This window comes from Rutidosis leptorrhynchoides, chromosome 1, assembly GCF_046630445.1.
Source record: "Rutidosis leptorrhynchoides isolate AG116_Rl617_1_P2 chromosome 1, CSIRO_AGI_Rlap_v1, whole genome shotgun sequence".
Classification (NCBI taxonomy): domain Eukaryota; kingdom Viridiplantae; phylum Streptophyta; class Magnoliopsida; order Asterales; family Asteraceae; genus Rutidosis; species Rutidosis leptorrhynchoides.
The window spans coordinates 251,633,837-251,648,171 of NC_092333.1; the positions used below are offsets into that span (position 1 = coordinate 251,633,837).

Consider the following 14,335-nt stretch of genomic DNA (forward strand, 5'->3'; position numbering starts at 1 on the left):
TTTCCTAAAACCAAGTACTACTTGCAATGATTCAAGTAGTGACTTAATAACGAATAGCTTAGTAAATGATTTTGGAACCCCATCATCCATTCTCCATACACAATATTCAAATTTTAACTCGGCATACTCGGTTTCAAGCACGACAAGAGATGTCTGTAACTTATATAGTAACAAGCAATTGCTGTCTAAGTATGCCAAATTATTCGGGAGGTCTATTTCTGCAAATTCTTCACATGTCATATCAAATGACAATATCATATTCTTCTTTTGTATTGCGTGAGTCCTGTCAATGGCAACCTAATAAATAAACTTATCAATACATACATTAGCTAGATAGATTACAACATGGGGTTAATACATGATATACATTAGCTAGATAGATAAACCATCACGAGATAGCCTAGTGATTGAGGCTCTGAGATCCTTGAAAGATGTCTCGGGTTCGAAACTCTGTATGTGATGAATATTTAGTAGAGAATGATAAATTTAATAGGGCGATATTGAACTTGTTCTAGAATTTGTTGTTGCTCCAAATAAATTTGATGTTGTTGTTCTTGTGTTAGAGAACGATTATGAGGCCCAACGATTGGGATTTGTTGAAGATTATTCGGGTTTGATGAACTACCATCCAAAAACGTTCCGTATTGAAACCAATCGTTGTACTCATTTGGGGTTGGTGGTCTTTGATTTGGATTAGACATGATTTTTTTTTTGTAGAGAATGATAAAGTTAAAAGTGAGATTTTTGTTGATGAAGATGAAGAAAATTGTATAAGTTAATATATAGAAGAAGAAAAATGTATAAAAGTTATGAAAAATGCTAAGTAGAACCCTAAGGGTTATTATTAGCAAATTTGTGCATGCATATTTTGATTGTATATTCTAATAATTATTTTTTTTCATGGAAAAAACAATATTTTAACTTATAATTGTACGACTATATTTGCATTAAAAAACTTTTTAATGACAATCCTAAAGGTTGTCATTAGCATTTCCCAAAAGTTATTAGAATTAAAAAAATAAAAATAAAAAAAGTCATGTAGCGGTTGGAGGAGCTGGAACCAACGACGTCAAAAACGGACCAATCACATCCAACCCCGTCAAACTAACGATTTTTTTCGTCGGAAGGCCAACTATCGCTGACAAAAACTGACGTCGTGTTAACGGTTTCAATCTAAAATTGGTCTAAACTGTCTCCAATACAACATCAACTTGACGCCATCACATGACTGTAGATTTCCAGGAGCCCTGAAACAAGAAATTGGCACGTGACTTACACTGATCGAAAAATACAAGCAGATATTTCCACAAGGAAGGCGATCACAAAAACCCATAGCCGGAGCTGTTAACTAATCCTGTAGAATCAAATTACACAATCACAAATAAACCCTAATTAAAAAGTTTTAAACAAATGCAAAATTCAATGGTGAAGAAACGCGTTCCTGATTGGCTCAACAATTCAATGTGGTCTTCACCTCCATCACAGAATTTATCTTCACCGCCCAAATCACGTTCCCAATCTCCACATCACGACGATCGGAAATCATCTTCCGTGATTGAACCGCCGCTTCCGGTTCAGGTACAGGTTCCGGTTCCGGTTCAGGTCACCATCAGGCCGGAGCCTCCTATTAAAACCAGTCCGTCTTCGAAGACCGAAATTAGGGATCCATTGACTCGTAGCGACAGTAGTGATGATGACATTGGCTCTTCAATTTCTCGTCAAGCTAATATATCACTAGAGGTTATTAGAGCTTTTTTATTGATTGCTTACTGCTTTTAATTTCTTGAAGTTGTACCTGATATTGTAAAAATGAGGATGAAAAGGTGGAATTGCTAAATTAGTCATCAAATTGACTTAATTGATTCTGTTGATTTATGGATTTTATATATGTTAAATGCAGCTTTCGAGAAAGGTTATAAACATGGCGGAATTGCGTCGACTTGCTTCACAGGGAATTCCGGATAGTTCCGGATTTCGTTCAGTTGTATGGAAGGTGCGAAAGAGTTATAACCTTGATCATCATTTTGATTTCAATTCGATAGTCATACAATGGACACTTGTGTTGTGTTATCATTTGGTATTAATCTGAAGTTTTGTTATTTGCTATGTTTTCAGTTACTGTTATATTATCTTCCTAGTGATAAGGGGCTTTGGTCTTCAGGATTGGCTAAGAAGAGATCTCAGTACAAGCAGTTTAAAGAGGAACTTTTAATGAATCCGGTAAGTTTTTTGTTTCGAAGATTTGCTAGTGTTTTATACCTGTATGGGATGGGATACTGAATGTTTATGTGGCTAGATAGTCAGAAATCACAAGGAAATTGGAGGACTCTGCTTCTACTGAAAATGGTGAACAGACAAGTGACGGAAAGGGTTTGCTTTCGAGGTCAGAGATACCTCATGGAGAGCATCCTTTAAGCTTAGGGAAGAGTAGCATTTGGAACCAGTTCTTTCAGGTAACAAAATGATATTTCTTTAATTTTTATATGTAAGTTTCTTTGGTTTTATATGGTCTTATTATAAATATGAATGACCACCTTATCTTTTAAATAATAGGAGTTGATACATTTCATGCTTTGATGGGCGGTTTTATCTTAATTTTTTTACACTACTGTACAAAAATAGATAACAACAAAACCCAATACGACATAAGTGGTGTATGGGGAGGTGAGATGTAGACAATCCTTCCCTTTTGTTAGAATATGTAGATAAATACGTAGGTAGATGTATATCATTTAATATAGTCGGTGCACTGGTGCATTCGGTGCATTTAATATAGGCGGTGGAATTTAATTCTGTTGTTGGTATTAGTTAGGAGAAGCATTAAATTGGCAGTTGTTCTTGTATTCACCGGGTCTATAAATACCCGTATAACCGGTTGTAATAAGAAGAGGGATACAGAAATAATTTCAAGTTAATTTTCATAATCTTGTATTCTCTGAATTACATGGTATCAGAGCGTACCTGTGTGAATTTGTGAGTATTTAAGAGTGTCAGTTGTGTATCCCGTAAGTATAGTCCGTTCTGGTTCGTGAGCACCCATGTGAGTGTTCTTCAAGTTTCGATATACTAGTTCCATTGTGAGTCCTAGTGATTGTGTTTCCGAGGCTTCATTTGTTATATAAAAGGAAAAAAAAAAAGAAAAAAAAAACTGTACAGTCTGCTGTCTCGAATCACCCACTTTCAGTCACTCCGCTGTCGTTCTGCTTTCCGGTATGCTTGTCTTGAAAATCCGACCAAAACCCCGGTGTATTTTGGTCTGTTCTGTGGTGTCAATTTTCGAATTCAATATGTGTTTTTTTGTGGACTTCTTTTGTGAGGGTTTGGTGACTGTATTTGTTATAGCTGTGATTGTTAATGTTTTCGGTGTAGTATTTTGATTTTGGTTAGCAGCAAGTACTTCCAGTTGTGGTTTTAAATAAAGCAAAATCTAGTGATCACTTTAATTATGGGTGATGTCGAGTAGACGTGCCAGCACAACATTTGAAGACTACTTTAATATTTGGAAGAGACATTACTTTTAAAAAAGTGGGTCATTATAGAAAAGTGAGTTGGTGAGTTTTATTTAGAGTATTTTGTTTGGTTCCTGTTCTGATTATTAAATTGGGTTCTCTATATTATTATTATTAATTATTAAATTAAATTCATTATGAGTAATGTCAAGAAAATTTTCTCGCCTTATACGTTCACAATCTCTGCGGAAGATTATGAAGAATATGTCCGATTAAAAGAATTCGTGAAGCTCAAAACACCAATAGCCACTTTTGCTGAATCAGGTAAGTCAAATACATGCCTTTTATCATCCGCCTCTAAATAGGTCATCGATTCTGGTGCTTCAGATCACATGACAGGTAATCACCATCTATTCTCCAATTTTAAATCACAACCATCTCATGTCACAATTGCAAATGGCACAACCTCTCCGGTCCTTGGTTTTGGTACTGTCAACGTCACCCCTTCTATTCCATTGTCATCGGTTTTAAGTCTACCTAACTTCTCATTTAATTTGTTGTCCGTTAGCAAAATTACTCGAGATTTGAATTGTGTTGCTTTACTCTATCCTGATTGTTGTGTCTTCCAGGATCTATCGACAAAGCAGATTATTGGTAAAGGAAGGGTATCTGATGGCCTATACATACTTGAACCTGAAACTAAAATACCACGCTCTTTCGTATGCTCTAAGTCATCATCCCCTTATGAGATGCATTGTAGGTTGGGACATCCTTCTCTTCAGAGTATGAAGAAATTATGTCCTGAATTTTCTAATTTATCGTCTCTATATTGTGAGTCATGTCAGTTTGCTAAACACCATCGAATCCACTTACCTCCCAGAGTCAATAAACGAGCTTCAGCTCCATTTGAATTAGTTCACTCTGATGTTTGGGGACCATGTTCAGTTACTTCCAAACCCGGTTTTAAGTACTTTGTTACCTTCATTGATGATTATTCTCGTGTTGCCTGGCTTTATGTCACACCCCCTAAATAGAACCGGGGGTAATCTGTGACTAACCAATATCATAACACAAGTGTAAAACGAGAACGACTCTATATGAGACGTTTTAATTTAAATCCAATGTATTAACGCAGCGGAATGTATTAAGTCTTTACGAATGTAAATTCAAAATGTAAAGGTAAATTCAAATGTTTTAATGCAATAATGTAAATGGTAATATGCGGACTCCAAAAGCAGCAAAAGTCCAAATAGCACACAAGTCTTTAGCAATCTTCGCCTGAGACAAAACATGCTTAAAGAGTCAACCAAAAAGGTTGAGTGAACAACATACGTTTAATATATAGTTTTAGACCACAAGATTTAGTTATCAAAAGCAAATGCTGAAATTATGATATCGAGACGTAAACAAAGTTACCCCAGGACACCTTGAACTGTCAGTGTCGTTTAATCATTATTATGTAACCAAAGACCAACGGTCAAATGGTTAGAGACGTCACTCTCAATAGCGCTATTCACAATAACTAAGCTTGCCTTTATACGTAGCAATTAACGATATCATGGTAGGGATTTAGCATGAATCAAAGCATGTCAGCACAGTTAAACAGTTTTCAGGTACTTGTGTCTAAGCGTAAAACAGTTTAAAAGCAAGCATGTGTCTCACCCCAAAGTTTAAAATATTAAATAGAGAAAGTTAAAAAGCGGGGCTATGAAGTTCACCTTAATAACAAGCAAGCAAATCCTCGCAAGTAGTATGAATGGAGTGTGTAAGCAGAGATCTCAACCTAGAGATATAATATTTGATTAGGTAATGTCTAATAGACATATAGCTTGTTTATTAATATAGTAAACTATATTAACAGTGACCGTTTTCGAGAAAGTTATATGTATATAAGTGATAATATACTTAGTGTTATAAGTGTTACTATATAGGTATGTGTACATGTCATACTAATAATAGTATTATTAGTTACATTAATTATTCAACTATTGAGTAAGTTATCATTATATGTTATGTCTATAACTATACCTATGTGATACCTACATATACATATATATTCTTTATTCATTATTATACATGTATACGTTCAATACTATATGATATATATATAGTAGGTGTATGTGTTACGTATACAATAGTGTAAGATGGTACATATACATATATTTATTACTTTTATTATTTTTACTATACTAATTATTTATATAATACACATCCATACATACATACACACGTACATACTCTTACATATATACACATACATATACACGTATGTATATATTCACATATACACACACATATACATACAGTGTATACATGCACACACGTACGTATGCATGCATGCACGTACACCATGATCATAACCTAAATCTTAATCACAATCTTTATAACTTGACATAAAATCATAAGTTTTTAACTTAATAACTAGTAGTCTTTCTAGCAAATATTAATTTATAATCTTTAACTATCTTTTCTAACTAATTAACCACCTTTCACATAAAATCATAACCATTATTATTATTACTAATCAACTTTAATTAACCTACTTAACCTTTTAATCACAACATCATTAACCATTTTCCTACATAAAATCATACTATCTTTTAACATAAAATCATAATCATTCATCTTTTATTAACTAGCTTGTTGTTAACCAATAACCCTAATCATTATCCTTTTAAATCTTGATCATCTCCATAACATTCATAATTCTTTATTAACTTATTATAATACTTGATCAAAATCATACTTCATATTCATAATCTTTATTCATACTTACTAGTTATCTCATAAAATCATAACTAATTATAATACTTGATCCAATTTTTAACCTTATTAATCATACTCCAATATTATACTTAACATAATACCTAGCAATACTTATGTGTAATTAAATAAAGACAAGATCACTAGGGTTATTAGGATACCTTAGGGTTTAATGACCAAGAATGATGTTGACAATGGTGCGTACAGAAAAACAGAAAGCAAGCAGCAGCAACACCAAGAAGTCACGACCCAAAGAAGTCTGTTTGGTCGACAGGAATTAGCAGCAGCACAGCAGATAACTTGGACGACTTCTTGGACCTCTTTAATCGACAGAATGACAGAAAACAATCACAATTAATCAACCTTAGATGGCTGTTGTGGATCGTATAAAATAGCAGATATAGAAACAAACTTACAGCAGAAAAAAGAAGCAGATACAGCAAGCAAAGTTGCAGCAGGTTGGAGCAATAGAAAACGCATAATACACAGCAACTTTGGACGGGTTGAAGGGGTGTTTTGGTTCGCGTATGCAGGTGGGGTTTGTAGGGAGTTTAGTGGTCGACAAAGCAGGCTGGATTGCAGGTTTAATATCGACAGAAACTTGAGGGAAAGCAGGAAGATTTGGCGACTGAATAAAGGGAATGCAGGAGGTTATGATCGACTAGAAAGCAGGAGATTTTGTGGTGATTTAATCTGAAAATTCACGAGCCTTTTTATAGATAAATTGGGTTTCCTAATTGCACTATGATTCTTGGGGATTAAGGAAGAAATTAGAGATTAACTAGGATAAAAAGACTTGGAGTTCAAGCTGCAAAATATACAGCCGATACATATGATCTTATTTATTATATATTTTTTTTTACGGCTTTTTACTTATTTATTTATGTATTATATATATTTTCTTTTATTATTATTATTATTATTATTATTATTATTATTATTATTATTATTATTATTATTTATTAATATTGTAAATATTAAGGTTACATTTATTTAGATACATTTTATTTATATATATAGACCCTAACTTCTATTAATTAACTTTGGTTCTAATTAGTTTGTAGCAAATTTTTTTTTTTTTTTTACAATATCACTTATAAGTATTTATATACATTTACAGTTTGTATAATAAAGATAATACACAAAAACATAAACTTTATATAACATGAAATATCGATCAAAAGTTAATATTCAATCAACGGTTGTTAAACAAAGTTTACGAGTACATAAAGTCCTATTAATGGAACAGAAATAATAGATATAGCAGAAATGGAAAGAAAAATTGAGGGTTGTCATACTTTATTTGATGAAAAGTCGTTCCGAAGTATTTACTCACTTCTGCTCATTTGTTACTGAAATAAAAACGTAATTTCAGGTTCCGGTTCAAACTTTGAGAAGTGATAATGCCAAAGAATTTCTTTCTGAATCATTTTCGTCATATATGCTTCAGAATGGTATCCTTCACGAGTCATCTTGTGTTGACACACCAGCCCAAAATGGGGTTGCGGAACGAAAGAATCGACATCTTCTTGAAGCAGCTCGAGCACTTTTATTTCAAATGAATGTTCCAAAACCATTTTGGGCTGACGCTGTTTCAACTGTATGTTTCCTTATAAATCGAATGCCATCCGCTGTCCTTAATGGTGATATTCCATATTCAGTCTTGTTTCCCACGAAATCTTTATTTCCGATTGAACCAAAGATTTTTGGTAGCACTTGTTTTGTTCGGGACACTCAACCTCACCTCACTAAATTAGATCCTAAGTCCATCAAATGTGTGTTTCTTGGATATTCTCGTCTTTAGAAAGGTTACAGATGTTTTTCCCCTACTCTTCAACGTTATGTTGTTTCTCGAGATGTCACATTTGAAGAAAAGTTACCTTTCTTTCCGATGACCACCTCTCGCAATCATCAGGAAAGTGATGACTTATTGGCATATGTTGTACCTACACCAGTTCCCACACCAAATCCCACACAAAATCCTACACCAGATCCCACATCAGATCCCATACCATCTGGCTAATCTGATCACTTTCAATATGTATACAGTCGGCGTCCCCGTCCTACATCAGAGCCCGCTCCTGTACCACAATCATCGTCGGTAGATCCTTCCGGTGAGTCATCAAGTGATGTTTCTGGTGATATTCCCGACACTCTAAATCATTCCAGAGAGTCACCAAGTGAAGTTTCAGATTCCGATATACCCATTGCTCTTCGAAAAGGTAAACATATATGTACTTATCCTATTGCTTCCTTTGTCTCTTATGATAAATTGTCCGTATCTTCTCGCGCTTTTGTTGCTACTCTAGACTCTGTCACTATTCCGAAAACTGTTGGTGAAGCTTTAGCTCATCCTGGATGGCGTGCCGCTATGATTGAGGAAATGAATGCTCTTGATCATAATGGCACTTGGGCCTTAGTTGACTTACCTGTTACCAAAAAGGCAATTGGTTGTAAGTGGGTTTTCACAATAAAGGTTAATCCTGATGGTTCTTTGGCACGGTTGAAAGCTCGGTTAGTTGCTAAGGGTTATGCTCAAATATATGGGGTGGATTATTCTGAGACTTTTTCTCCTGTTGCTAAACTCACATCTGTCAGATTATTCATCTCTTTAGCTGCTACATATCAGTGGACACTTCATCAACTTGATGTGAAGAATGCATTTTTACATGGAAATTTGCAGGAAGAAGTCTATATGGAACAACCACCTGGGTTTGTTGCTCAGGGGGAGTCTGGTAAAGTATGCAAATTACGAAAAGCAATATATGGTTTGAAGCAATCTCCTCATGCCTGGTTCGCAAAGTTCAATGCGGTAGTTAGGGACTTCGGCCTAAAAAGGAGTGCATATGATCACTCGGTATTCTTCGCTTCATCAAGATCTGGTTGCATTTTACTTGTTGTTTATGTAGATGATATTATAATTACCGGGAGTGATAAAGAAGGAATTAAGAGGTTGAAAACATTCTTAAGCACTCAATTTCAAACAAAGGATCTCGGTCCTTTGAAATATTTTCTTGGTATTGAAGTCTCTCGAAACAAAAAAAGGCATTTTCTTATCTTAGAGAAAGTATTGCTTAGATGTACTCATTGATTCCGGTGTGATTGACGGAAAACCTTGTGAATCACCAATGATACCGAATTTAAAGTTGAAGACTGATGACGGAGAACTACTCATCAATCCAGAAAAGTATAAAAGAATCGTCGGCAAGTTGAATTATCTTACTCTCACCCGTCCTGATATTGCCTTTCTCGTGAGTATTGTTAGTCAGTTTCTATCGTCTCCAAGAACCTCACATTGGGATGCCGTCACTCATATTTTGAAGTACTTGAAATCTACTCCGGGTCGTGGTATCTTGTACCAGAATCATGGTCATCACACTATTGAGGGTTTTTCTGATGCTGATTATAATGGTGATCCCGCAACTAAACGATCTACAACAGGTTATTGTCTTTGTTGGAGGAAATCTTGTATCTTGGAAAAGCAAGAAACAGAAGGTAGTATCTCGCTCAAGTGCGGAATCCGAGTATCGAGCCATGGCACAAACTACTTGTGAGCTTATATGGGTTAGTAATATTCTTGACGAGATTGGTTTTGCTCAGTCCGAGCCAATGAACTTGTGGTGTGATAACAAAGCAGCCATTCATATTGCAAACAACCCAGTCTTTCATGAAAGAACCAAACATATAGAAGTTGACTGTCATTTCACTCGAGAAAAGCTAGAAGAAGGAATTATCAGAATACCTCACGTCAAAAGTAATGAACAGTTGGTCGATATCTTCACCAAAGCATTACTTGGAAATTGTATCCGTCGGTTTTGTGGTAAGCTGAGCATGATCAATATCTATGCTCCAGCTTGAGGGGAAGTGTTAGAATATGTAGATAAATACGTAGGTAGATGTATATCATTTAATATAGTCGGTGCACTGGTGCATTTAATATAGGCGGTGGAATTTAATTCTGTTGTTGGTATTAGTTAGGAGAAGCATTAAATTGGCAGTTGTTCTTGTATTCACCGGGTCTATAAATACCCGTATAACCGGTTGTAATAAGAAGAGGGATACAGAAATAATTTCAAGTTAATTTTCATAATCTTGTATTCTCTGAATTACACCGAGAATAAAGACAAGTCATTTCTCTACCCAAATGAAAACACTCTCAAAAGTAGAGAAAGTCATCCTCTCTTTATTCGACTGATAGAGAGATTGCTTCCGAGTGGACCTCCGGCCAATAGGTAGGAAATTTTTTAAAAAAATAAAAATAAAATGGAGACGCCATGAAAATGGTAAAATCAAATTTCCATGGGTTTTAAATCCTGCCTGAAATTTACTTTAGGCTCTAAGAGTCAGTCAAGTCGCCAATAAATCGACGCTTGCTGTCGACTCAATAACTAGAGCCGTACAAAAATAGATAACACTGTTGTCATATTCTTAGTCAAACTGAAATATTAGGTGACGATAGTTTTCATGAATTTCAAGTAGAAATTCAACACCATTGCTAACATCTACTATGTTGGTGTGAACTTTAGGCTATCATACACATGTTGTTTGATACTAGCATAGTGCTTGCCAAAGCGGTGGGTGAAGGTTTGGGTCATAGATTCTTAGTGCTGATGTTTGGTTTGGGTTGAAGAAAAAATTCTATATTGTATTTATATGCTTTATATTGTCGACTCTTTAGTGTTCATAAATCACTTAAGGGACTCCTATAATTATTATGTATCATGTATTGAGATAATTGATGATCATGCAAGGACAATTTAGACATTACTAATTTTTTAATTCTACTTCAAGACAAAAATTAGAGATGCTTTATGTAGTTAAGGATAAGTATATAGGTCTAACCGGATTAGTATAACTCACTTATGACAGTTTACCTATGATTTCACAAATTGTTATTAGTTATGCATCCATGTATGTGTATGTGATGTAACTTATATGTGGTTATTTTAAATCACTTGTAGGATACTGAGATCATTGACCAGATAGATCGCGATGTCAAACGTACTCATCCAGACATAGAATTTTTTTCTGGTGATTCTGCTACTGCAAAAGCCAATCAGGTAAGTAGATTAAATATCTGTATGTATACCAGAAGAGAAATAAAGGTTTTTGTATACGTTTAGCTGCACGTTACCTCCCTTTTTAATATTGTAGAGATTATTGATGATTCATAGATAAGAAACTAATTATCTCTTAATTTCAGGATGCTTTGAGAAATATATTGATTGTATTTGCAAAGCTGAACCCAGGAATAAGATATGTACAAGGGATGAATGAAATATTGGCCCCATTGTTCTATGTTTTCAAAAATGACCCTGATGAGGATTATGTGGTAAGTAAACATATGATTTTTATTATATCAATTTTAGTTTTTCGAAATGATAATACTTGATACACAATCACTTATAACACATGAAATAATTGTATTTTGATAGATAAAATAACAGATGTGGAAAATGCTTTTGCAATGACTATGGTTAATCGAGCCATCATCATATTTTCACCCTTAAATTCACATCCTTATATGTAGTTGCAATGTATATGCTTATGCTTAACTTATTTTTACTTCATTTATGCTAATTGGTGATGATGATTCTCATAGTTTCTGGCTTGATTGGTCTTAATGTCATCTTTAATTATGTTCAAATCAAACAGGCCAATGCTGAAGCAGACACATTCTTTTGTTTTGTCGAGTTACTAAGTGGGTTTCGAGATAATTTTGTTCAGCAACTCGATAATAGTCTCGTTGGAATCCGTTCAACAATCTCAAAGCTGTCACTCCTCTTGAAGGAACATGATGAAGAGCTATGGCGACATCTTGAGATCACAACAAAAGTAAAAGATCTTTTATATGACCTCCTTCTTGCATGATTGATTGTCTAATAATATTTATAGTATCCAACTGGCTTCTGCAATCTCTATTCCTTTTTTTAATGGGTCAACGGTGGTTATGTTTTCTCTCAAATTGGCGAAATGGCTTGTAAGTTACCCAAAGCCTATATTTCGTTAGATTACTATCGTAAAAGTACCTTTTTAGTCAAATTAAATGCAAAAAATGAACAAAAAAGTGTTCGGTGGTCTCTCCAACCTGTACGTTGACCTGTTTTAACGTCAACCCATTTGATATATTACCTAACTAGTTTGCATTTGTAATGACAGGTTAACCCACAATTCTATGCATTTAGATGGATTACTCTTCTCTTGACCCAAGATTTTAGCTTCTCCGATAGTCTTCAGATTTGGGATTTGCTCTTAAGTGACCCCGAAGGTCCTCAAGTGAGTCAAACAAACCTTTTTCTTTGATAGGTTTTTTACCTGCATACCATAAAGATCTGTTATTTACATCTATCATATCATGCCATCACATGACAATATGACACATTTAATTAAATAATTAATTAACAAAATGACATGGGGTGCATTATAAACACATATTCTTAAGATGTTTTCTGGTATGTTTAGTGTGTGTGTCTGACACTGTGGTCCGAATTGCAGGAGACCTTGCTTCGGGTTTGTTGTGCAATGTTGATTCTTGTTAGAAGGCGTTTACTTGCGGGTGATTTCACAGCCAATCTTAAATTACTCCAAAGTTATCCAGCGACCAATATCAGCCATCTGCTGTACGTAGCCAACAAACTACGATCTCATCCAACTCACTGATTGCACAGAACATTAATTTTAAATTTATTTTCTGTAGTCTTGTTTCCCCTGTAATTTTGAACTCTCTTTTTTGTTCGTTTGTTCACTGAACAGTGTGTAAATGCGGGATATAGCTTTAGTTGCAGGAACATTGCCTTATTTAACTAACATTGAGATTATAATCAGAAAGACCAATGATTTTACACAGTTGTGAATTCATATATACCTTTTGAATTGGTAGGTAATGTCCTATTATAGTAGTTTGTTATTTATGCAATTTTTTTATGTATCCTTCCCAGTGATTACGGTAATTTATATATAAATTTGTTTTTCTGTTCAGGTTATCTTTTATTATCTAATAAACAAACATGTCAAATATATGAATCAAGTAACTCGAAAGTTTAAAATTAATCATATCAAATGTCATGACAGGTTGCCAACTCATGAATACAGAATCATCTCCAAAAAAGAAAATGAAGTCATCTTTTAGTGACTTTTAGAAAACAAATCTTAAATATATAACATGCTATAAGCCTATAAAAGTTTTTAAGTAAGTTGCATTAAAATATAAATAAATAAGCTATCATTAGATATATTTGTAGTAATTTCTCATTCGGATAATGTATATAAAAGTTTATTTGTAGCGTAACAACAACCCGACCATAGCTCAGTTGGTAGAGCGGAGGACTGTAGTTGTTCAAAAGCAGATATCCTTAGGTCACTGGTTCGAATCCGGTTGGTCGGAATTTTTTGAATTTATTTCCAACTTGGAACCATTTTATTTTTTCCATAATAAGAGCCTTTTCGTTACAAGCTTATTACGGATGCGTTTGATAAAACTGAATGATTTAGCGATGAATGGTTCATAATTTGAATTTCAGAGTCTCTGAATGAATTTAGTTCTGAATGAATTTAGTTCTGAATGACAATAAGCTGTTTGATAATCATTTTGAATAAACAATATGAATCAATTAAATCAACTTGTTATCGTTTAACATTAACAAAAACTTCAATATACTTATTTGATAAGTGTTTTGGATACAACTTAAGAAGAATATTACATAAAATTTAGGCTCTTAATGGTTAAAAGAGTGTTTTAACTCTGAATGGTTTAGCACTGAATACTGAACCATTCAGCACCATATCTCATTCAGATGTCAGAAACAAACGCACTGAATGGTTCAGCATTCAGTGCTGAACCATTCCATTAAGAGGTAAACAAACGCACCCTACGTATGATAGTATCAATATACTTCTAATGGTTCTGTCCACAACTTCTTGAATCCAGTAGTAGCGAATGTTTTTAATTTTATTTTTAACTTTGGCACCATTTTATTTTGTCCGGTGGAAGTTCAACTGTATAATAAGAGCCTTTTCATTACAAGCTTATTACGTATGATAGTATCAATATACTTCTAATCAGAGGCGAAGCTAGGATTCGCTTATTTGAAGAGTTGGAGGATGCTTATGTTTTTTTAGGGGAT

The 14,335-nt window shown here is 34.2% G+C and overlaps 1 protein-coding gene and 1 non-coding gene across 3 annotated transcripts; both read left to right on the forward strand.

The window, feature by feature from the left end:
• Positions 1 to 1,213: 1,213 nt before the first annotated feature.
• LOC139868972 (uncharacterized) lies at positions 1,214 to 13,034 on the forward strand. Of its 2 annotated transcripts, XM_071857309.1 has the most exons (9): positions 1,215 to 1,740; positions 1,901 to 1,993; positions 2,116 to 2,220; positions 2,301 to 2,453; positions 11,174 to 11,272; positions 11,416 to 11,544; positions 11,868 to 12,047; positions 12,372 to 12,488; positions 12,708 to 13,034. In XM_071857309.1, the coding sequence occupies exons 1-9, from the start codon at positions 1,411 to 1,413 to the stop codon at positions 12,870 to 12,872; spliced, it is 1,371 nt and encodes a 456-aa protein (XP_071713410.1). In that variant the 5' UTR covers positions 1,215 to 1,410; the 3' UTR covers positions 12,873 to 13,034. The 2 variants fall into 2 exon arrangements, 1 of the variants encoding a protein (XP_071713410.1); XR_011766002.1 differs by lacking the exon at positions 12,708 to 13,034 and having other exon boundaries at positions 1,214 to 1,740; positions 11,868 to 12,192; positions 12,372 to 12,492.
• Positions 13,035 to 13,507: 473 nt separating this feature from the next.
• On the forward strand, positions 13,508 to 13,596 carry TRNAY-GUA (transfer RNA tyrosine (anticodon GUA)). Its single transcript is given in 2 exon segments — positions 13,508 to 13,544; positions 13,561 to 13,596. It is a non-coding gene; the product is annotated as a tRNA-Tyr (tRNA).
• Positions 13,597 to 14,335: the final 739 nt, after the last annotated feature.